At 39.7% G+C, this 24,681-nt stretch overlaps 1 protein-coding gene across 1 annotated transcript; it reads left to right on the top strand.

The window, feature by feature from the left end:
* The first annotated feature begins 212 nt into the window (after positions 1-212).
* Positions 213-23,686, top strand: LOC137189744 (cohesin subunit SA-1). The gene is made up of 31 exons (XM_067599806.1): positions 213-340; positions 1,003-1,099; positions 1,448-1,672; positions 2,537-2,633; positions 2,981-3,057; positions 3,706-3,910; positions 4,494-4,645; positions 6,004-6,201; positions 6,601-6,699; positions 7,234-7,313; positions 9,004-9,111; positions 10,012-10,108; positions 10,774-10,876; positions 11,144-11,247; positions 11,665-11,757; positions 12,141-12,233; positions 13,005-13,205; positions 13,725-13,792; positions 13,876-13,963; positions 15,119-15,199; positions 17,206-17,298; positions 17,564-17,732; positions 18,553-18,683; positions 19,252-19,353; positions 19,916-20,049; positions 20,385-20,507; positions 20,739-20,917; positions 21,419-21,614; positions 22,316-22,417; positions 22,530-22,623; positions 23,162-23,686. Exons 1-31 carry the CDS (start codon positions 312-314, stop codon positions 23,210-23,212), a joined length of 3,669 nt encoding a protein of 1,222 aa, XP_067455907.1. The 5' UTR covers positions 213-311; the 3' UTR covers positions 23,213-23,686.
* Positions 23,687-24,681: the final 995 nt, after the last annotated feature.

The raw sequence follows: 24,681 nt of genomic DNA, 5'->3' as shown, positions 1-24,681 counted from the left end.
ATAACTAGTTGTGAGTTAGAAAACGTCGTGTAGCTAAGTTAACCTATAACTAAATCAGAATTTACGATGTAAACTACCTACTGTTGAAAAACGCAAGATGGTTGCTTGTCAAATAGCTAACGGACATTTTAAGGATATTTTGGAGGAGGCTATGCCATTAGCTAGGTAATGTTCATTTGTGTGTGTAGGTGATTTTTTTTTAGATAATCTTGTCTTCTCTCCCACACAATAGGGTTTTTTTTAAAGTATTAGCAAAGACCAGCCAACCAGCTATTCAAAGTCACTCTTCAATCTCTGGTACCTCATCAAACATGGCAGGTGGAGACTCAGATTGGGACAGGTAACATCAGCCAAGCCTAGCAAGGGTTTCACTCATTCATTTCACCTGAAGAGACACCCATCACAAGTCAAAGTAAAATTTAAATCTATAGTTGTTGAGCAAACTGTAAATATTAGGTAATCATTCATTTTCGTGAATATCCACTAAATTCATGAGAAATGTCAAACATAGAGTGTTTAACAAAGACAGTTTTGTCCTGACCAACAGTCCACAAGCCAAAGATATTTAGTTAACTATCATAGAGGAGTGAAGAAACCATGACACATTCACATTTGAGAAGCTGGAATTTGGACATTTCTTAAATAACTCAACATGATTAATCAATTATCAAAATAGTTTGCAATTACTGTAATAGTTGGCAACTAATCGATCAGTTGTTGCAGCTCTAAAGGAAATCAAAAGATAAGCCGATAATGATATTAATTTGAGGGAATTAATTGAGTAATTTTCTGGCACCTCTATAATGTGTTAAGTTATTGTCTGCTACAATAACTTGAGACTATAATGAGAGAACATGAGGGTAAGAATTACTGACTCATGCACAGATTATCCAAAAAAGAATTTAACCCTGGTAACTAATGAGCTCTGTAATTTTGTTAGTCTTAGTAATAATGATTTGTTGATGTCAAGATTTAAGTCAATTTTCTTCCCTCTCCCTTCAGCCTTGATGCTTTGGATGACTTCACAGACTCTGGCAGTGACTTTGAGGTCATGATGAAAGCCTCAAAGCGGAAAAAACAGGCCTTGCCCAAACCTCTGGTAAATAAACAGATTCTCTCCCGAAATTATTCACTCTTATTTAGATGCAAGTTATTCACCAGGCAGTAGATCAGGGCTATGATCTTGTCAAATTATTGTAGGATTTCGGGTGTTGAATCAGTTTATCCCTTGGAGATTATCATTGTTGAACATATCTCAGTTATTGTAAAAGAAAAGGCTTAACAGTCAACAGAAATTAAATCTATAGATCTAAACAGCAACACTGTGGTAGGTATTTGATTCAAGCCTTCACCTTATCTCACCACAGCTACCATTAATTCTGTTGACTACATCAATTCACTCTGAATCCCCTGCTGAGCTGCCCTTCTGTGTCTCTTTCATCCCAAGCCACCCAAGAGACCCAGGCGTAAAACTGCATCGAGGGTGACGTCCAGCCCCAGTAGCAGTCCCATCCCCGCTCCTCCAGACCCCTCCCTGCAGAAGCAGCAGCTCTCCCGGGGGACTTCCAGGCGGGCCTCTCCTAGGCCTGTGACGAGATTGAATGAGGGGAACCAGGGTATTAGTGCAGAGGATATCTATGATGCTGTCCGATCTGGAAAGAGTGCCATGGTGGTGAGCAAACCCTCAACTGAAGAGCATGGAAGGAAGGGGGTTGGGGGTATAGAGATAAACATATGAAGAGAGGGAGGTACCGATGGGAGCATGTCTAATAAGAAGAGAAACAAGCCTGTAAGAGCAGACAATGAGAGAGATTATCATGTCGCTGTCAGTGGCTGACTGATGTGACCCTATAGAATTGCCTTTGATATGCGAAGAGGGAGGAGTGCTTTCGTTGGGTCGCGTAATCAATGATTGGCAGCACACGTCCATCCCAACCATTGTTGTGCTGTGCATGCCCAGTCTTTTCTTGCTAAAAACAAGAAAAAAAGGACCATAACCATAACAATAGAGGATGAAAGGTGTTTTTAGCAGTTAAAAAAGTCTGCTACTACAGTATGGAGCAACTCTACAGTGCAGATGGTGATTCTGAACTGTTGTTCACGAAATTTAAATGTCTCCTCACATATTTTCTGTTCAAATTTGACTATTTATACTGTATGTCAAGGTTACTACTCTTGTCAGAGGTTCTCCCATTATAAGAGGAACAACAGATGCTCTGAAGTGAAGTGTTTTTGTCTGTGTTATGGTGCCACGGCCACGGTTGGCTAAAATGATTATGCAAAAGAATTGGTGAATAAAACTGTAATTTAGAGGGAGCAGAGAATATAAGGTGGGGGTCAAGGACAGGGCATACAAACCCACACGTTACAGAGAAAAAGATAAAAGCAATGTAAAATTATATATATATATATGTGTGTGTGTGTGTGTGTGTGTGTGTGTGTAATATGTGTATGTGTAATATTGTTACTATATGTTCCGGCCTTTTGATCTGAGTGCAGCTCTCTCATTGGCTGCTGTGTCCCTGTCATTCTTAAGACGGTGGTTGACGAGTGGCTGGACAGCTACAAACGAAGCCGCGAGGCAGGGCTGCTGGTGCTCATCAACTTCATTGTTCAGTCCTGCGGATGCAAAGGTCAGAGGTCAGGAGGGAGGCCAAGAGGTGGAAGTGGGGGCTGTGGGTCAGAGTTCAACAGATTATCTTTCCAATTTCAGCACAGGCAATGATCAGCAGTCAACTATTGATCTCCCAGTATGCTAACAATGCAATATACAGAGGCTGTGTTAATCCTCTGTCGAAGGACAACAACATATCAATATGTTGTGAGTGTTGAATGAAAATGAAAAGAAAGCAAAGCATGTAATTTAATTTTTGGGTCAAGAAGAAGAAACAGAAGTATTGTGTGTTATCTATTTTCAGGTGTTTATTTCACTTCAATTTCTAATGTGGAACGTTATGTCTTTTTTCTTTTTTTTTTCCAGGAGTGGTTAGCAGAGAGATGCTTGACAGCATGGAGAATGCCGAAATCATCAGCACACTAACCAAAGAGTTCAATGAGGTGAGAAAGGCTCAAGGAAAACAGTAGTTCAGATTTGTTTGAAGGATGTTCTGTATTTTGGTAATTGTCAACAAATCCTATGAAAAGACCAATACTTTTTTACTTTCCTATCTGAGTCTAAGGCACTCAGCTCCAGATCCATTGGTTCCTACTGTAGACATAAAAGATCAAAAATGAGTCATGAATACATAGTTCCATTTTTTAAAAAGCAAAAATAATTTCCTAAAACAGCCAGGCAGAGCAGTATTTAGGGAAAAAATGCTTCTCAAATAGGAGTAAATTGTGTTTTTGTTGGATATTATTTTCATCTGCCATCACGCAGTGCATTAAAATACAGAGAGATTGTTTTTACAGATCTGCAGGTTTGAATTTAGTTCACAGTCTTAGTCGTCCCCTCACTCACTAACAATAATCCTGCTGGAATTAGTTGAAAAAGTGGAGTGACCTCCATATCCCTGGAGTACGGCTTGATGGAACACACTAATTACACTAATGCTGATAAATGGACACATTAATGGCTTAATCACGGGTTTGGCGATGATGTGCTCGTGATTAGCAGAGCAAGTCACAGATTTCTGCTTCAATTAACTGTACAAAGTGTGGTGTGGGATATTTCCTCCATTTCTTTTGTTTCCTTTCTTCCTCCAGGATTCGGTGAACTACCCTCTGTGCACTCCAGGCCCCCAACTGAAGCGTTTCAAAGCCGGCCTGTGTGAGTTCGCTCGTGTTCTGGTGCGCTCCTGTCAGAACAGTCTAATTTACGATGAGTACCTCTTCCCCTCCCTGCTGGCTCTGCTCACTGGGCTGTCTGACTCCCAAGTCAGAGCCTTCAGACACACCAGCACTCTGCTCGGTAAGCATATCGGTACAATCTTCACAACTTTACTGAAAACTGATTTCACAAAGGACAATATTTTTGATTAGTTGTCATTCTTGTATGCTAATTATTGTAATCACTTGCCGCAGTTGTTGGTAGGGAAGAAAACCTGCACTCCACATCTGTGGTACCACAGGTTTTGCTCCTGCTTCTCTGGGAGGCAGAAGAAACTGCTCCATTCAGCTGACATCTGTTTTAGTTGCTAGAGGAGTTCCTTTGTCTTTCAGAGTGCACTCTTATCCAGCTTGCCTTTGTAGTTTCTTTTGTATCCTCTGCTCATTCATGTGACTTCTTCCCTCTTTTCAACCAAACTACACAGCCTATCCATTATGCCATTAGGCTGATAAGTACAGTACTGGCAAAGAATTTCTCTCTAAAAAGGGATGTAAGGCTTTAGTCAGGAGGATGAAGTAATAAATCTGTGCTGCATAGCTGAAATGTTATTAGTAAACAATGGCATTTTGAAGAAGCACACTGTGGGTGGCTTCTTCCTCTGCTTACAGGTAGCTCTGTCTGTGCTGTCCAGCCTTGTCAGTGTGCAATGTATTTCTCTTTAAAGCCATGAAGCTGATGACTGGGCTGGTGGAAGTAGCTGTGATAGTCTCTGTTCAGCTGCAGACCACCCAGCGGAGACACAACATGGAGAACAGCAAGGGGAAACATGACAGAGCCTCTGACAGGCTGGAGGAGCTGCAGGCCACCATCAGTGAGGTGACGTACACACAACACTTACTCATACACATGTAGTTCAGGGTGTTAAAGGTGCTGATTTCTTTCTGTTTTCATGGGGAATGGTACAAAGGATGATGCAATATCTTCTAAGGGATCAAAGCAATAAAACTCAAGCACACATATTTAAGACCAACATTTTCCCAAGTTCATGTGTGTTGGACACAGGTTGTTTATTGGCTGATGGGAATGAAATAATCGTTTTTTAAACAACTAAATAGATTTTTCAAAGTACCATATTGGCCCAAATATAAGATGACCCCCGTTTTCCAACACCTCTTTTTGGAAAAATACTTTTTGAATATAACTTACATCATAGTATAGTTATATACTCACATTCTCCTGCCAGGCTCTTGGAAGCGGTTATGAATTATTTTCTCCAGCAGTTAGCATTTGTAAGACTACCTGTTTGTCTTTTTGAGCTCATTATCATCTGTGACAGTGGTATGTGGCAGCTTGACGTATCCGTTTCTACAGTAGAGACATCAGAAGACGCTTTGGATTCGTTTTCACTCGTCATGAATTTATTTCCTCCGTGGCAGAAAAACATGTCACACAAGCCTTCAGAAACTCCTGCAGGTTTAAACTGGACTTACCAAACAAATTCAGGGCTGACTGACTCTAAGACACTTGCTAGCCTAGCAACATCAAGGCTACAAACAACCCATAATGCAACACTCCACATAGGAGTCAGTTTTACACCGGTACTTCATCAATATCTGATGTTGTGAACATGTAATAGTCTAAACCCCGAATATAAGACGACCTCACTTTTTCAGACATATTTCCAGGAAAATGGAAAGTCAGCTCTCTCACCCTGCTCACCAGCTTGGGTGACAGTTGAGAAGGTTCAGCCTTGTATGTATAATGTGCTTTTTCTAATTTCCTATGCTGTTCTCATGCATTATAACATATGGAAGTTCTGAGAGATAGAGAGAGATTATGTACTACCCGTTGTCCTTGATGTAAGGTACTGGTCTGTTAGTGTCTAGATCAATATCACAACTGGTAAAGTAACACCAGGAGCAAAACAAAGTATTTTGTGTCTATGATAATATTGCTATCATCATACATCATATAATCTCTCCTGCTTCCCTACCCTTAGTGATAGATATGGATCACTAGAATGACTGATACAGAAATGGTAAAATTCAATCCTTGGTCACTATAAAAACCTGAGAAAAGTTGGACATGAGGAACATTTTTAGCTGTGAGGATTGGTTTGCCAGGTGAACCACAGACTGTACGTACAGTTGGTTGAACACATGGATGGGTGACTATGTTACTGATTTGTTTACAGTCTCCGTTTGTGTGCATGTGTTTTTACGTTTGTGCTGTAGCTGCAGGAAAACAGAGAAGAGCTGTCCTCCATGATGAATGCCACCTTCCGTGGTGTGTTTGTGCACCGTTACCGTGACCAGCTGCCTGAGATCCGGGCGGCATGTATTGAGGAGATGGGCATGTGGGTGAAAATGGACCCTGAAGACTTCCTCAGTGACGGATGTCTTAAATACCTGGGGTGGACCCTGCATGATAAGGTGGAGCACACACAGGATTAGACAACAGACTACGCACTAAAAACATGTCACTATGATGTCATTCCTTTATCTGTGTTACCACCTGCAGTTGATGACAGCAGGTGTCACAGAAGTAGCACATATGCAATCCTCTACAAGCCAACAGTGGAGTTAGCAATGATGAGGAATGCAGTGTAACGTGAATTGGGTAATCCAAATTTAGCAGCTTTTTATTTAATATTCATGCTTCATAAGCTGCGACTCTCACAGGAGACACAATTGTAGAATATCTGCAAATAGATGCAGGATCACATACACACACTCTCCCACAAAGAAATGTCCACTATGAACAGACCTGGGCAGTAGTCTGCATGCAGGTTATCAAGTGTGCGTTACTGTTCTCTGTCTTCTTTCCCTCAGCAAAGTCCAGTGCGTCTGCAGTGTGTGCGCGCCCTGCAGGGTCTGTTCCAGGAGAAGGAATTCATTGGCCGCCTGGAGCTTTTCACCAGCAGATTTAAAGTGAGGCATCCCTCTGGACTGGAATCAAACCTCATTTAATGCCTCTTTTCTCCCTCCCTTTCCCCCCCATCTGTCTTTCTTTCGGCCTGTCTGCCTGTCTCAGCATCTCTCTTTAATCTATTGTTTCAGTGTATTGTGGTGTTGTTTCTATTTTGTTGCCTGTATTTTTGTGACCCCTCCCCTTATTTCTGTGCCTTTTTTGGATGTTTTTTTTTTTACCATTCATGTTTGTTGTATGGTCTCTTCCTTTGTCTGGATGTGTGTCTGGGTGCGTTAATTGCTGCCAATTACTGGCGTTTAATAAGCTCTTCTCAAACACATAAAAACCCTCCTAAGCCACATGTGTTGCAGCAGATAAATGGTTTTTATGCCACAGCTTAGCTCCTAATCAGTGGGTTTGTGTGTGTGTGTGTGTGTGTGTGTGTGTGTGTGTGTGTATTGTTCCTGTTTGTCTGCATGCATGATTGTGCATGTCTGTGTTTGTGCTACTACATATCTGAATGTGTGTGTGTATGTGTGTGTGTGTGTGTTTAGGAAAGGATGCTCAGCATGGTGCTGGACAAGGACCCAGACGTGGCAGTGGAAGTGGTCAATCTGTTGCTGCTGATCCAACAGTGAGGGGTTTCTCTGTCTCTGGTGGTTTCTCGGTGGCACCATCTGCAACATTCAGTACAGGAATTTAATTTTAGGACATTCAAACAGACTAATATTTTACATTGTTCTGATACAAACTCAGACAAATTTCTTTTCCTTGTTTTTTACTGATAATTTTGAGCGTTAGTTCCAGAAACATTCTGTTCAAATGTAGTTTAGAGCATTAGCATTAGTAATAATGCTGTCATATATTCAGAGCAAGTCTTTGGTCATTTCACTTCATTGCTTCACATGGTCAGTGTCAGTTTAGAGATCAGTGGGGGTCAAATCCCTGATATGAGAGGTTTCCCTGTTTTTCAAGTCTGTCCTAAAACAATAGTCAGGTGTCTAAATGAACGTTGACACAATGTTTGTGTTGTGGTAATCATTCCTCCTGTTCATAATGACCATTAAGCGATCCCTTCATAATTATTATCATTATTTATTTGAAACTAATATGATGCATCAGTCATCCGAATAGTCAAATCAAGTCAATATCTTTCAAAGTTACAGCCTTTTTAGTACCAAATTCCTGCTTGTTACAATCCTTCCACTGCAGCTCAAAAGGAAAACATTGTTTCCTCAAGACACAGAGACTTTTTATTAAAAAGACTGTGACTGTAGAAGATATCCACTTTATTTGATTAACTCAGATGACTGAAGCCTCATATTATCTTGAGGACTGTGGATTTTGTCCCCATCACTTACATATGTTACACATATGTTGATATTTGCACCTGACTATTGTTTTAAGACTGACTTGAAAAATTGTGAAACTATCCTTTAATGAGAAACTCTTCAAGACCCCTGACTAAACATTTCTCATCTAAAAAAGTAGTGCACACTCAGCCACACAATTTTTTTTACCTACATATAGAGGATAAACATAACCAAATACTGCATATATTGGTTGTCCAAAATGAAATAAAGCTTCTCAATGATTAAGTGTATTGGTTACTCATAACTGTGATGACACCCTTTGTCATCGTTGCTGATGATTCACAGTGTGAGTCATGAGTTCTCACGTTGTGCAACATCTCACACCACTGACTCAAGCCACAGATAATTATGAAATGTACATTTAATTATATCAACTGTTTGAAAAAGGTTTGCATACAGTCTCAAAAATCCTACATAATACTGCATCCAAGTCTGCTCCAGCACCAGTCAATGATAAGAGCTGTTGGAGGTTTTTAAAGGACCAGTGTGTAGGATTTAGTGGCATCTAGTGGTGAGAATGCAGATTACAACAAACTGAATACCCCTCCCCTTCCAAGCATGTAGGAGAGCCTACAGTGGCTACGAAACTTGTCAAAAAATGCGAAAGGCCCTTTCTAGAGCCAGAGTTTGGTTTGTCCATTCTGGGCTACTGTAGAAACATGGCGGCGCAATACGGAGGCCTCTGTGGAAGAGGACCTGCTCCCTATCTAGATATAAAGGGCTCATTCTAAGGTAACAAAAACACAATGATTCTTATTTTCAGGTTATACATTAGTTAAAACTAATATGATATTACATTTCTGCCAAGTCAGTTCTGCTAGATGCTACTAAATTCTACACACTACACCTTTAAATCCTTTCAAATATAAATACAAATTACTTGACGGGAGTAAATTAAATAATGTCATAATATCTCCTGTAATATCTGTTTGTATGTGTGTGCACATGCAGAAGGACAGAGGAAGGCCTGAGAGAGGAGGAATGCGGTCACATCTATCCTCTGGTTTACGCTTCACACCGAGGCCTGGCGTCTGCAGCCGGCATTTTCCTCTACAACAAGTACACTTTCATCCTTCATTTCTACACACACACACAGTCACACTAACAGGCAGAGTTGTAACAGTTGTCACTCAAGTTGTGAAGGAGATACTTTTTTATGTTACTCACTCTGTATTGATAGGGAAAATATTGTACTTGTTGAATAATTGTTGAAGAGAGTCCGCAGGCTCCAGTTGATACTTACTTGAATTTATGAAGTTTATTGAGAACAAATATCTGATGTCGGAGAAGCCTTTGGCACAGTGTTCACATGGATACAGTCATACCAAAAACTTAGCACAAACAGGAAAACAATCACTTCTAATAGAGTTGCTCAGGTCACGCCACCAGGGAGAGGAGAAACAAGGACACTTGGTGTAAGAATGAACTCTAATTGGAAAACAATGTGGGCAGCTGTTGTTACCCGTCCAAGGTTACCGCCGTATCTCCCAGCCTGGCGCTCTGAACCTACAACATCTCTTGTATGAGACCTTGCAGACCAGAGTCAGGCCCTGCAGGCCGGAGTGAGGCCCTGTAGATGAAATCATCACATCAAGGCTTGAGTAGCACATTCTTATGAAAAAAAGCTTTAAAACCATTTCATGATTGTAAGGAAAATATCTGGTTTAGTTTTTATAATGCACCTGAAAGCAAGCATGGCTGACACAAGTAATGCTTTCTCACATTTACATGCAGTTTATTGTCTTTCATATATATATATATATATATATATATATATATATATATTATTTTTATTATTATTTTCAAGAGTTTAGGTCGCCACCTCCATGTGTCACCAGTATTCAACTGACCCTGTCATCCCATTATATCTAATTACTCATTTCTTTATTTTTGGTTAATATAAAGTGATTTCTTGTGTGTGTGTGTGTGTGTGTGTGTGTGTGTGTGTGTGTGTGTTAGGCTGAAAACTGTGATCACCAGTGACAACCAGGAAAACGATAAAAGTGACAATGGGTCCTTTTTTCAAATCCTCATCTCCTTCTACATCCAGAGCGAGGTAGTCTTCCTTTTCTATCCTTCTCTGTCTGTACGAGTCAATCTGAAAAATTAGAATATATTGACGAATATCATGGAAAATTTTATGAATTTTATGAATGTATAATTTTTGTTTGTTTTGAATTTCATACTGGAATTTAATAATGTTAAAATTTAAAAATGTTTCAGGTTATGTCCTCGCACATCTTCACTGGCGATGTGATCTGAAGGAGCATTGACTGACTGACAGTTGATGATAATTTGCCATTTTACATTTTCATGATGAAATGTATACTACCTATAATAATATGACATGTTCAAATCATGTTTCATTCTGAATTCCTCATGAAATGCTTCACAAGCCGCAGGATTTAAGAGGAAATTATATTTTTATAATCAAACATCTGCCCATAAACCCAAGTAAAAGTGATTTTTCTGTCTGATGAATAAACTACTGTACTTTAAAATCTTGTATACCCTTGTATAACTATAAATACTTTCTTAACGATCTATGCAGAAAAGCAATTGAACATTTATTTTCCTAACGTTAGTATAGAAATTAAATTCTAAAGCAAACTTGTGTCATGGGTAAAATAAGTGATGGTCATTGTAGAGAAGTAACATTAGTAATGACAGCTGTGTATCTCCTGTAGGTAGCCTAAAACGCCTCATTTACTCGTTTGACAGTTCCATGAGCACGGTGCGTACTTGGTGGACAGTCTGTGGGGTGTGGCGGGCTCGGAGCTGAGAGACTGGGAGACTATGACGGCGTTGTTGCTACAGGAAGCCGGTGAGGAACAAGAAGAGACTGTTATTACACGTCAAGCAGTCAAAACTGCACTCACGGCTGAGTTGAGCCCCAATTCAGAGCTGAGAGCTCGGCTTAAAGCTGATATGTCATCATATAATTTAGATCATTCTCATGTTTCATCAGGTCAGCTAAATATGCTTCTTTTTTCTGTTTCTGTCAACATGTGCCACTTGTCGTATCCATCTAAGCCATCACCCACTCTTTTCCTTTTTTGTTTTGCACCTGTCTGTACCTCTTTGTTGTCAGGTTTGATGTATGAGGAGGAGGGCGCTCTCATAGAGTTGATGATGTGTGCCGTCAGACAGGCAGCACAGGCAACTCCACCTGTTGGGAGAACTCAGGGAAAGAAGGTGGTGACACAAATTTATGGAGCAGTGAAGGCTTGCGGGGGCGAAAGAAATGTCATTTTTTGTTTTTCCTTTGAAATTCATGCATCATAGAAACTCTTAGCTTTAGGTTTCAAGGTACAGCAGCACTGAATTGAATATATTAAATTACGCTGTAAAACTCTGGATGGATATATTAATGGGTTTGAATATCAGTATATCCATCCAGAGTCTCCATACATCTGTTTTCTGAGTATTAGGCTACATCCCATTTCATGCAAAGCTTTGTTTTTAGACAAAAAGTTGCATATTGTAGCTTTCAACATTGAAAGTATTTGAATATTTTCTTGAGCAGTAGTTTTAATGTATTTGTCTGTACACTGTACACTTGCATGAGTACATGTTTGAACTGTTGGCCTGTGACTGTTCCTGTGAAATTAGATCCTGAGTATGAAGGATAAGAAGATCCAGGAGCAAGACCGGAGACGTATCACTACACATTTCATCCCCTTACTGCCACAACTACTGGCCAAGGTTGTTTCATAATGTTATATCTAATACTGTGTGTTAAAACTGCTAAACATTTATTTGAAGGGTCTCCCATTGATTATGTGGTGGAAGACATCAGTGAAGCAACAGCAGCATCACCTCATTCATTGCCACACTTGATTTGAATACATTTAAATCATACTGTATTACTGTCATGTGTATCATGATCTGTCCTGTGGTCAGCTCTGAGTATCGTGACCACTAGTGAGAATCATAATTTAACTGGCAGATGTCAGAACATTGACACAAGTCATAGGTATACAAGTATATGCTGAACACATTTCCTTTTTTTTTTACCTCATATTGCACTAAGATTTGGAAAAGAAAAAAAAATCTGTTTTCCTCGTCTTCCCCTCATTGACCTGCAGTATTCAGCAGATGCAAAGATGATGACCCTTCTTCTCAAAGCTCCGCTCTACTTTGACCTGGAGATGTACAACAGCGCTCAGTGGCTGGAGAAGGTAGGAGGGCTAGAAATGTGGAGGACTGAATAAACACTGAATAAATTATTAAAATCTCTTCAGAAATGACATCACGGCCCCTCTGAATCATTACACCTACTTTAATGAGCTCTCACTCTAAAGTTGTAAATGTGTTTCTGGGATGGAGGCCTAATATGTTGGGCAAAGAAACGAGAGAAATTAAAAGAGGAATAGAAAGGACTCTGGGCTGCTGATGCTCAGAGAGACATTTTGAATGGTTTCTGTCCTGTTTAGGGCTTCACAGTTAATCTTGTATGATGACCCAATATCTGTATGTAATAATGCAACAAGACAACATGAAAAATGTTTTTTTAAACCGAACAATAACCAAATATTTAGCATTGCTCTTACATTGTTGGACTGATGGGACAAATCGATGCAGCACAGATAGTTATTGTCCTTTTTAATCCAAGCATTCGTCTTCCTTGTTAAAAGCTGGCGCCTACGTTACCCTCAAGGCTGCACAACCGCTAACAGTTCGATCTGAGATTCAGGTGTGTTACACCAGTAGCTGCTAACATAACCTTGAGCCACTGGTGTCAAGCAGCGATGAGGAGCAGGCTTCAAGGTCTGGTGCAAGTTACGTCTTGTTTGACTTTGCACCAAAGCTTTATACAACTTTTTCACACATGCCGTTGTTCTCTTTAAGACCTGTAAAATCAGCGCACTTCCCCTTTAAGGAAAAATACACTCAACAAAATGAGAAAATGTTCCTCCTTCACCCTCCTCTCTCTCTCTTGTCCCCACCAGCATCTGGACCTGCTGCTGTCTCAGATATGTGGGATTGTGGAGAAGCACACAGAGGCCGCTGTCTTGGAGGCTTGCGCCCACCTGGCCAGCACCCTTTGCTCTGACTTCTACACCTTCTCCTCCCGCGCACATCTGGCATTCAGCCAGCTGTTGGACAGCCTGACCGAGTGCTTCAGCACCTACTTAAGTGACCTGCTGCAGGTGGGTGAGCGTGGCGGTGAAGCTTGCACACAGTCAAATATGGCTCTCTGTATAATGACTGCATATGTGCTCGTACAGTGAAATAACAATTCATGCATCTATCTTACATTAGTTATATAAACAATTCATTTTAAATGTCTTTCAGTAAAAATAGTATATTGTAACACAACTAATTGTCCTATTTTTGGTTTCAGTTGTCTTTGAAAGCATAAAGCAGTTAAACTGAATCTTTTACACGAGGACATTCACACCTATTGTGTATATAATAAAGCTATGAAAACACAGGATTGTGCTCCAGAACACAAAAACAAGAAAAACAAATGTTAAAAAAACTGCTCAAAGACTTGAGAAAGAGTGATAAATCTCAACTGCCAGTGTGTTTAATGGAAATATGTGTTTTTAATTAATGAGTTGATTTTAGTTAACATGTTGTTTCTGGTGTGAAACCAAAAAAACAACACCCAGATTGTGTAGCTTCTGTTCTCAAGAGTGTGTGTGTGTGTGTTTTTGTGTACCCAGGGTACTGCAGATGATGATGACACATACAGTGCAGCCACTGCCTTGAAAAGGATTGCAGCACTGAGCAGGTGTGTGTGTTTGTCATAATACACGTCAGTAGTACAGACTGTTCTTTACACTGAACTCTGTGTGTTTGTTTGTTTGTTTTCAGTGCCAAAGACCCAACAGGCTGGAAGCTGTTTGACTCTTGTCTCGAGCTCCTGAAGAACAAGATGGAGTCCAGAGACCTCGACAAGGAGGTTTGTGATAAATACACACAGTTTGATATTTGAGTTGTGTAGTAGTAAGAGCGGCCGTAACATATGATGGTTCAAACGTCTGAGTGATCTGTGTTTTGTGAATGATATAAGATGAGATGTGGTGCTAAAATACATTTTTCCATTTTATTTTTAGTTTTTTTAGTAGGAAAAACAGCAGAGCAACAAACATTAGCAGCTGTGGGCCGGACTCAGTTTAGAAACAGTTTTCTGTCGTCATGTAAATTTTATTAATTGCCTTTCAATGGAGGCATGTTTTCATGGCGTCTTTGTTTGTTGACTTTTTACACATTCAAGTCACATCTGAATTTGGACGAAAAATTTGAGTTTGGGTTAAATAAGGTGAACTAGCTCAACCACATTCAGAAATTTACTCTTTTCTTAATGAGGGCGTTCACGTCTAGACATTTGTAATAGAGACGCACTGATTGCAATTTTCTTTGACAATTCGAATTTCTGATTTTTTTAAATGTCTGACCCGTCGATTCCAATTTTCTTTTTTCATAAGAATTTAATAAGAAAGAACATCTTTCTGTCTTTCTTTATATATTTCCTTTCTTTTTAAGAACTATAATTGACAACATACACAAACATTTTTGTAACTTTTCTTTAATGGAATATTGAAATTCAATTGTATGTTCATTAACTATTTAAATAACTGTTCACTGGGACGTTTTTTAAGTTTCTGATTAAGTTAGTTGGTCCAAATGTTTCCGAGGTTGTTCCTCCACGGCTTATTTTGGACGTAGACGTATTACAAATTGCGAGCTTTGTGTCTTCACTCACGCTGAAGAACTTCCACACCAACCACATGTTGTGTGTGAGTGGCTTTACTGTCTGTGCAACAGCTGCCACACACATGTGCATGTTGTGTGTGTGTGTGTGTGTTGTCTGTGCCGCAGCAACTGTGTGTGCGACGTGAACCATAGTGAGGCTAAAAATCGGATATATGAGACTGATTTGGGCTGATCAGCTGAAAACCAGATGGTTTTTATCCACGGCCAATCGGTCGTTGTATCTCTAATTTGTAACGCTTTTATGTAGGTAAGAATCTGCTCGGAAAAGTTAATTGTGAAGTACATTTTGCACCAAAATCAAATGGAGGCTAATTTTTTTCTTCCCTTTGTGTAATTCCAGCTCATGGTGTCGGCTCTGAGGTGTGCAGCCTTCCACCTGATGTGGGCCAAAGTGAACGTGGTCAACTCTGCGCCAAACGAGGTGATCATGTGACATCTGAAAACAACTTTTCGTAATCTTGGACGACACGTGTAATTCATTCAATGTTTATAAATAGTTTCACCTTCTCTAAGTCTTTTGTGCACGTCCTGCAGAGAGTTTCAGTCTACCTGCATGAGACAAACCAAACTTTGATGATTAACTGTCGCCATCACAGCTAACCCCGTGGCGGCCATGTTGGTGGCCTTCCTGTGTGTTTGTGAAGCTCTACTCATCTGAGTTGTTCACCACTTCACCAGCTGCACAGACAGCAGGCAATTAACACAACAATCTGTTAGTAAGCATCTGAGTCCCCCGGTGATACACAGACATTTATCTCCCACTGGTTCACACTTTTTCTTACCGTTTCACTTTACTGTTTGTTCTGTTTCATTCTTTCTTCACTCTTTAACTCCCAGTGCTCATTTTCGACATTTCTGCTGTGTTTCTCTCACTCTCAGTTTCACACGCCGAACACGTCGTTATTAGTCATGTCACCATTTGTGTTTTTATCTAAACAGCGTTCCAGAGAAATCACATACACATACCTCCCTCACGTTTAGTTATTTCCATCCCTTTTCTGTTTTCATCACTCAAGTTGACGACTTTCTCTTCCTGCCAAACACACACTTATAGAAACACCCACATGTAGTTTAAGACAACAAGCAAACATGCTGTTGAGTTTTATCTGTGGCAGATCATTTTATCTTTGCTTCTAACGACTTTAGCAACAGGATTGCATGTGTAGTTTGCAGGAAGAGTCATTTAATGGGAAATATCAGAAATATCCATCATCAATACTGGGAGGCCTAACTTACTGCTAACTTACACTAACTCCATACTTTGACCCATATGTTGAATGAACAAATATATCACTTCAACAGTGGTGAAAGTTGTATTTCATTATGCTTTAGAGCTGCAATGATTAGTCGAATAATTGATTAATTACCAACTATTAAATTAATTGCCAACTATTTTGATGATTGATTAATTGTTTTATGTCATTTTTTTAAGAAAATAATGTCCAAATTCTGTGAATACAGCCTCTTAAATGTGAATATTTTATATATATATTTTCATCTTCAATGACAGAACATCATATTTTTGGGTTGTGGGCTGTCTAAGACTTCATCTTAGGCTTCGGGAAACAATCATTGACATTTTTCACCATTTTCTGGCAATTTATGGACCAAACAACTAATCACTTACTCGAGAGGATAATCAACACATCAATTGATCATGAAAATAATCGTTAGTTGTAGCTGTATGATACTTGCTTTTGTAGGTGGTTAGAAAGAGGTGAATTTAAATTGATAGTCCAGGGGATACGAGTACCTTGTTTCTGTCCTACACTCACATATATACACATAAATAAGATTTATCTAGGGCTGTAGTCAACCAAAGAAAATCTTGGTCGCCTGAAATCGTACATAATCTTCAACTAATGGATTAGGGGGCGGGTTGTTGGATGTAACAGGACAGAGTGCACAGTGAACTCAGCAGCGACACATCTCTCCGTTCTCTATTTCTCTGTTTTGTGTCTTTAGGTTAGGCTACCCCATTGTTGCTAACTTTGGAGCTAACCTCCTTCACTTTTCCAGCACTTTTAGCATTTATTAACTGCTACACTGTATTCTGTACTGTACGTTTACCGCCAGACTGACAACTTACTGCTAACTTTTTCCTCTGCTCCACTCGCATCCACCGTCACTTTCCTGCTGCTCGCTCTTTCCCACTCACTACACAAACATATTACACAATGCCCTATTCCTAAACAGAGTTACTCTACTAATAGTTTCCTAGGCAACGACGCAGAGGTTGACTCCCGTTTCTGGAATCCTGGAGGGCTATTGTGTAGCACTTTTCTCCTTATGAAAGTAACACAGCAATTATTGGACCAATGACAGTTTGGTCGAACGAGAGCATATCGACCAACTAATCAATCAGGAGACTACAGCTCTAGATTTCTCTCCTTCTCTGTTCTTTGTTCCTCCATCACTCTGTCTCAGGTGGAACTGAAGCGCCTGAAGAAGGAGGTTCAGTCGTTCTGCCGAATCTGTCAGACATGTCTGTCTCTGAACCAGACTGAGATCAGAGATCAGGTAAGAGCCACAAGAGTCGCAATTAGCGTCATCCCATATGTGAACTAACAGTGCAGCCATGTTTTTGAATACCATGACAGTATGTTAGTGGCTTATTACAAGTTAAAAGGCAGGGCACAAAAAAGATTTCTCAAACTGACCAATCTGCTCAGGAATTAATAACTTTTGTCGGCCTTTACATGCTCAAAAACTCTGTTAAAAGGTTACAGATCTGAATTTAGATTTTAGAGATTCTGATAAAGTTTGTGCGTTCTCCCATCTTCAGGCATTTGAGCTTTTGTGCGACTTGATGCTGTTGTACAGTGTGAGTTCGGTCCGCTCTGAACCTGCCCTGCAAACGTTGATCCACCTGCCCTCTCAATCCCTGCGCGCTGAGCTGGCTGCTTTCCTCCTGGACTACGTCTTCACTGATACTGAAGATGACGAGCTCAACGGTATTTTGACACCAAATGAATAAATAACCTCTAAATGATTGCAGAAATGATGGTTCTTTCCAGAAGCACCTTCAGTCTTTGTTGACAAAGTGACATTTTTGAATTACTGAATAATGTTCATAGGATTTTGTTTTCTGCAGGGATGTGTAGTGTTTGGGAAGTAAACCGCTCATTTTTAAGACTGCCAAAGCTCTCCCAGTGGACCCTACTCTCATTTATGCCTGCGGACACAATTTTTGATGTCTTGTTTTGAGAATCTGCTTCTGCAATAAATTCTTTTTTCTGTATTTCACAGTGAGCTGCCAGTTCCCGAGCTGAATACCAGTCCCCTCAGAAGCTTTACATCTTTCAGTTTTGTTCTGTTTTGCTTCTGTTTTATCAACACCTCAAAGCGTTCTCCCTGCCACTCCAATTCTTACGTTAACCATTAGTCTGTTATTCCCCTAACCTGACGTGCCAGATGGTTTGTTACACCATCTGGCACGTCAGGTTAGGGGAACCGTGGTTGTTGAACCATCTGAAAAGTCGTCCATGGAAAGTGTTTGGGAAAAAGGCAGGCACTTTCAAAAAATACTTGGCAGGTGATTGGATGAACCATCTGTCACCGTCTTATGTTGAGTGGCAGCTGGATTCGTGACACTGATTGGTGCGAACCACCGGTGGTTCGGACACAAGCGCATAACTTGAAGCCTGACAAGACGGATCCTCATGTGATCTCGTGATGTTGTGCGAAATCCAGCTGCCTCGCAAGATAATTACTCCCTTATCCCTTCTTCTCCTTTCCGTCCTCACTCTTCACCTCCGGCTCTGTCCTCTCTAGGTGAGGATGAGGAGATGAAGATAACTGTTCTCCAGAGGAAGCGCAATCAGCTGGCTGGCTACTGTAAGTTGGTCATCTACGGAGTGCTGGACCTCACCGCCGCCACAGACGTCTTCAAGCACTATGACAAGGTAGCGATGGAGATAAAAGCTTTAAGGGATAATTTACTCTTAGTCTAGTTCAATATATTATATTACTACTACTAGTAAATACTGGTAGTAGTATTACTACTACTTATTTTACTATGATACCCATATATGTCTCGCTGTCTCTGCATGTAGGGATCATGTTAAGTTTCTACATTATATTTCATTTTATACATCATAAGGAACATTCATATTCATCTGCTGGCTCTCTGTCAAAGCAAAAAGTGTCAATTAAAATTGTGAGTTTAGAAATGTGTGAATTAATACTTGGTTGAGTTAGAAGTTCATGAGGTTAGAAATACAAGAAACAAGTTTGTCAAAAGGAAAAAATTAATAATGTAGAGGATGTCCAAGAGAGCGGAGGAGTGTGAGAAAATCTTTTTAGAACCAGCGATGTGTTAAGAATGAGTCAGAGGTGGTTGAAAGAAGCACATATGACTAGAACGGAGTGGATTATTTTTACATTTTTAGGTATTTAGTCAATGACGCTAATTAAATAATAAGAGTAATGATCATAACTAATTTTTTTCTTTTTTCTTTTTGGCTTCTCCAGTTCTTTAAAGACTTCGGTGACATCATTAAAGAGACTGTAAGCAAGAGCAAGCTCATCAATCCTGTACAGAGCGCCAAGACCATCTGTCTGACTCTGAAGCAGGTGTGCACGTAATAACAAATATAACAAAATATAAATGTTAATAATATGCTTCCAATACAATACGTGTTTTTATTGTGTAGTGTTGTAGCAACTAATGTTGAATACATGGAATATCTTAAATGGTAAAAGGTAAATTTGTATCACTAAATGTTAGTTAGATGTTAGTAGTTTTAGTTATATTAGTTTTTATCGCTTCATCTGTTACTTCAGCATCTGACAGACATCATCATGAAGGTCTGATGACAAAAACTGCAGCTAGAAAGAAGCGACAGATGTTTATGTTTGGTTGTGCGAGGATGAGTGTCACATACATATTTACTTCTAAAAAGGCAATTTTACCATTTTCCAGCGAGTTGCTTTATTTCTAAATTCTGAAAATGTAGACCTCTGTTATTTGATTTTCCAAACTAACTACAACCTCTGTTTTAATTCCTTAAAAATAGTTTTTAACCTCGTCCAACCAGCCAACAAGTGGAACAATCTGTCCATATCTATAGACATGTTTGAATAACACGCCCTTTTCATAACTTGTTTGTGAGGAGTCATGTTTGTGTGTGTTCAGCTGTTCTCAGAGATGCTTACGGAGGACCTCAGCAGGCAGGATCTCGGTGAGATTAGAGATCTGGCCAAGAGGCTTGCCATGAGCTTTGGCATCGATCTTCATCGCATTCGCAAACCACTGGTGGCCCTGCACACGTCAGTAACACATACAGACCAAAACTGTCAGGTTCTCATTCTGTTTATTCGATTTTGATGTGATTATTTTATTTTGTCACTGATGTGAGGGCAGTTTTTCAGCTCTCAGGGGCAGCCAAAACTTAATAGATGTAAAAAAAAAACAAAAAACAAACAAACAAAAGAACTTCTATTCCAACAGAGATTTCCTCTTACACGATAATCATCTCTAACTTGGTGATGAAATGTAACAAATGAAATATTAAAGTATTTTTGTGCACTATAGCTGTTCATTCTGTCATCTAAATTTATGTTTTACATATTTGTATGTATTTATTTTGTTTTTTTTCTCTCAGAGATGGTATACGTTTTGCCTTCCGGGACCCACAGGAGGGAGAAGAGCAGCACCCAAACGTGGCCTTCTTGGAGATCCTGAGCGAGTTCAGTTTCAAGCTGCTGCAACAGGACCGCACCCAGCTGTGAGCAACAAGAACAAAATCCACATCCACACAAACAAAAACTAAACACAGACACCGATGCTTATGTTCTCATTCTTCAAACGTTAACTTTAGATTTTGTATTATTCGTGGTCCTGGACTGGATTTGATTCAGTATAATTGAGTGAAACCTGAACCTGAACTGCTTTACATTAACAAAGGTTTCCTTGGTCTTTGTCCTCATCTCTCTGTCACTCTTTCATCCCCTCCCAGTGCAGCGTTTCTGAAATCAGAATGTCCCAGCGCTGCCCTCTCCTGGACGTCAGTTAGACTGTATCAGCGTTCTTTGGAGGGTCGCTCCACTTCCAAACCCAGAGAACAGGGGGAGGGAGGTGACGCCATCTCCTCACATGATACCCCTGTAGCTAAACGCAAGAGGACCACCGCTCAGGGTGAGATGGACTCAGCAGTGTGTATAAATATGATTTTTTTGTTTTGGGTGGACCAGAGGTTGACGGTTGACTAAAAAACAGTGTTGTTAGAGTTATGAATATCTTGGTGGAAGGAAGGCAGCAACTAATGATCATTTTTGCAAATTGCTTGTTTTACTCAACTAACAGTCCAAATTCAAAGATATTACATTTACAATTATATGAACAGAGAAAAGCAGCAAATCTCACATTTGAGTGGCTGAAACAGCAAATAATTGGCATTTTGCTTGACTTATTGATTACTCACAACTAATTGTTTCAGCACTACATGCAAATTGCACGAGTCTGTATACAGCACATACCCGGTATGGATTTGTGAAATTCACACCCTTTACCTTGTCAGTGTTAATATCTTCATAAATCCACCACTTGAGATAATGACAATGTCATCTGTTGGCATGAGTTGGAAAACATGAAATGTCAAAAGTAATGACGTTCTGTCGTGACTTCTGTCTCCTCCAGGTTCAGTGTCCAGCACCGCCAGAGGATCCTGGTTGGAAAGCAGCAGTATCCACAGCAGCCTGCCCACACCAGCCCTCACCTCCACCGCTCTGAGACAGAGAGCGGCGCAGCAGGCCTCCAGGCAACCCAGAGCCGCAGAGTCTGATGTTGGCAGTGGCTTAACCGAGCCGGAGTCTGAGGAGGAGTTCTCCTCTGGGTACGCTGCATTTTTATCATCAGTATGTCTGCAGTAGCTACAGTAGATACATTTTTTTAATCCAAATTCTCTGGTTCCAGCTTCTCAAATGTGAATATTTTCTGGTTTCTTTTATCCTCTACGACAGTAAACTGAATATCTTTGAGTTTTGGACTGTTGGTCGGGACAAAACAAGACATTTGAAGACGTCACCTTTGGCTTTGGGAAGCAGTGATAAACATTTTTCACCATTTTCTGACAGTTTGTAGACCAAACAACTAATCGATTAATCCAGAAAACAAGCAACAGGTTAATTGATAATGAAAATAGTCGTTAGTTGCAGCTGTAATTGAGACATTTCCACATGTCTGGGTACTGGAGGAAAAGTTAGAGAATCCCAAAAGTCATTATCGTCTGGTTATCATGAATGTTTTTACAGAGTTTTGTGCCAATCCAATCAGTAGATGTTGAGCTATATCACAGAACAAATGAAAACTTTGACCTGCTGGTGGCTCCAAGGCAAAAGTCAAGGTTGCACCAAAGTCAGATCCTCTGGGGACCATAAATGTCTGCACAGCATTTCATGTCAATCCATCCAGTAGTTGTTGTGGTATTTCAGTCTGGAACAAAGTGGTGGACCAACCGACCAACAATGCCAACAACTTTGTCCCTGAAAATGTTTCCATGGCTGCCAGTATTTACAATCTGCTGCTTCTCTCCAGGTTTCAGATGCGAAAGGTGAAGGCCACCAGACATCGCCAGTCCTCCTCCGACCAGAGTGGCCGCACCTTGGATCAGCAAGACCTGAATTCCCATCTGACCTTGTAAGACGAGGATACGAACTGTGTCATCAGTAATATTCATTAAATCTGAAGATTTGTCCATTAAGTGACAGCTAATTAATCACCATAAAAATAATCTGTGTTTGCTTCACAGACTGTCTCTGATTGAGGACGAGAGTGCAGAAAGAGAGGAAGCTGAGATTGAGAATTATGAAAGTGCTTCTGACGGTGAATCTGCTTATACACTGGTAAATAAAACAATCTTGGTCAAACCATTTTAAAACCAGTTAAAATAAGATTTATATATAATGTAGTTAAAAGAAGAAATTATCTGTCAGGTATAATTAATGAACAATTTGTGTTTTAAATCCTGTATTTGTATGAAAGATATTTGAAAAATTGACAATAATATACAGATTTTATTAAATTTGGGTATTTACAGCGTTCTCTCAGTTCTATATAATCAGTTTAAGATGCACCTTAATAACTCACTATAGTAGATCAGGTCAACTTCATCTCATCTGAGTTGCCTGTGATAATACATGATTCTTTTGATTTGCAGAACGTACTTGTACATCTAATAGCACCACTAGAGAGGATATTTTTAAAAATCGAGATTAGATTACCTGTTTCTAATGTGACAGACACGATGAGGTTGAAATGACGCCACTAGTGGTAAATTACTGCAGGATTTATAGCTTTTTCCTTGCTTGGCGTGATGCCAATGATTTAACGACTACATTCCTGCAAAGCTCAGACTTTCTTTGTCCTGTTTTTGCTCCGCAGCCTTCCACACGTCACACCTCAGCAAGTGTCCTTGATGAGCTCTTTGACTGAGGACACAGAGATCCGGACTGTCCTGGGAACAAGAGTTCCTCGTGATTGCAAGCTTGGATACATCTCTTCAACACTGCTACATATTTACTGTTTTCAGTACATTTGAGAGTAATAAATATCAGGGCTGTCTGTTCTTCTAAATGACCCCTTACTGACTTCACCTAATAGATCCATTTCAGCCATTCATTTTGTTGGAGGGGTAGAAAAAGACAAAATAATGCTCATGAAGTCTGGAGACAAAATTTGTTGTAATTCTTTGGACGAATGTTAATGTTTTGGACACAAAATATGCCAAATGTTCGAAAGAAATGTGCCAACGTTTAGTTAGATCCCTGCAGGCTGGCAGCAAGCTGAGTCTCTCCTCCTGTGTTCCATATCTTTCACTGTGTTTCATGTTGTTGATAGAAGCTTTTGTTTTTGATGAGCACTTGTTCATTTGATATCGAATAAAAGGTGCTTGATTGTGCAAAGTAACTCCAAAAGTGTCTTCACAGGATCAGATGATGCTGAGGTGTTTATTAGTGAGCGTGACAGATATAGAAACACAACCTCAGTGCAGTTTAGAGAAAAGACAATATCATTAGTATGGAGCCTTTTGGTTAAGACATATATCACATAAACATAATTGCACCATCTGAGGTTTGAATTATATACTTCCAGCTTCAGATAAAGGCAGAAATACCAAAAAAAAAGATAAAAGTAAATGAGCAGAGACAGAAAAACTTCACTAGTACAGTTTATTGCTTTTATAGTGCATACATCCTTTCTTTCCTCCAATAACACTATTAAATAAAACATAATGAGGACACTGTATAGAAGAAATGGAAAGTAATGTTAAAATAAGAAAGTAAAAAGAAATACTAACTATACTGTATATTCATTTTAGTTATAATTAAATAACCATAATAACCATCAACATAATCATACAATAATAAAAATCAGCTGTTAAATCACCAGTAATAAATACAAAAACATCTAGCTATAAGGTCTTACTGTATAGTTATAGCGCCAAAAAGATGAACAGTTTATGGAAGTGCAGTGCAGAAGGACATATTATTATTATTATTAATAATAATAATCATCATCATCATCATCATTCTTATTTTTTTCCAGGATAAAATTTGGACACCTCTTGTCTGTAATGAGGTATTTGAGAGGAGTATGACGCCCTCCAGTCAGCAAAATAATGTATATTTTCATAAAGTGTTTTTAGCCTACTATGAAAACAATAAAACTTTAATAACTGAGAGTTTTAATGGGTTAATTTGGCCAAGCTTCGGTGTTTATTCAGTATGTACTACAGTATCTGAGTTCACTTTGGGGTCAGTCAGTTGTATGAAATCCAATCATCGCCTTTCGCGCCATTACTGACAAACAGGGCGGAAGTTAGTCGAGTCACGTGACGTGCATTCGCCCGCAGCTTTCGCGCCACCACGAAAGCCCGCCTCTCCGTGCTGAAAGGAGCATCA

This window comes from Thunnus thynnus, chromosome 9, assembly GCF_963924715.1.
Source record: "Thunnus thynnus chromosome 9, fThuThy2.1, whole genome shotgun sequence".
NCBI lineage: Eukaryota > Metazoa > Chordata > Actinopteri > Scombriformes > Scombridae > Thunnus > Thunnus thynnus.
Note: the sequence above shows the minus strand (reverse complement) of the source record. Positions and strands in the feature narration are given on the sequence as shown.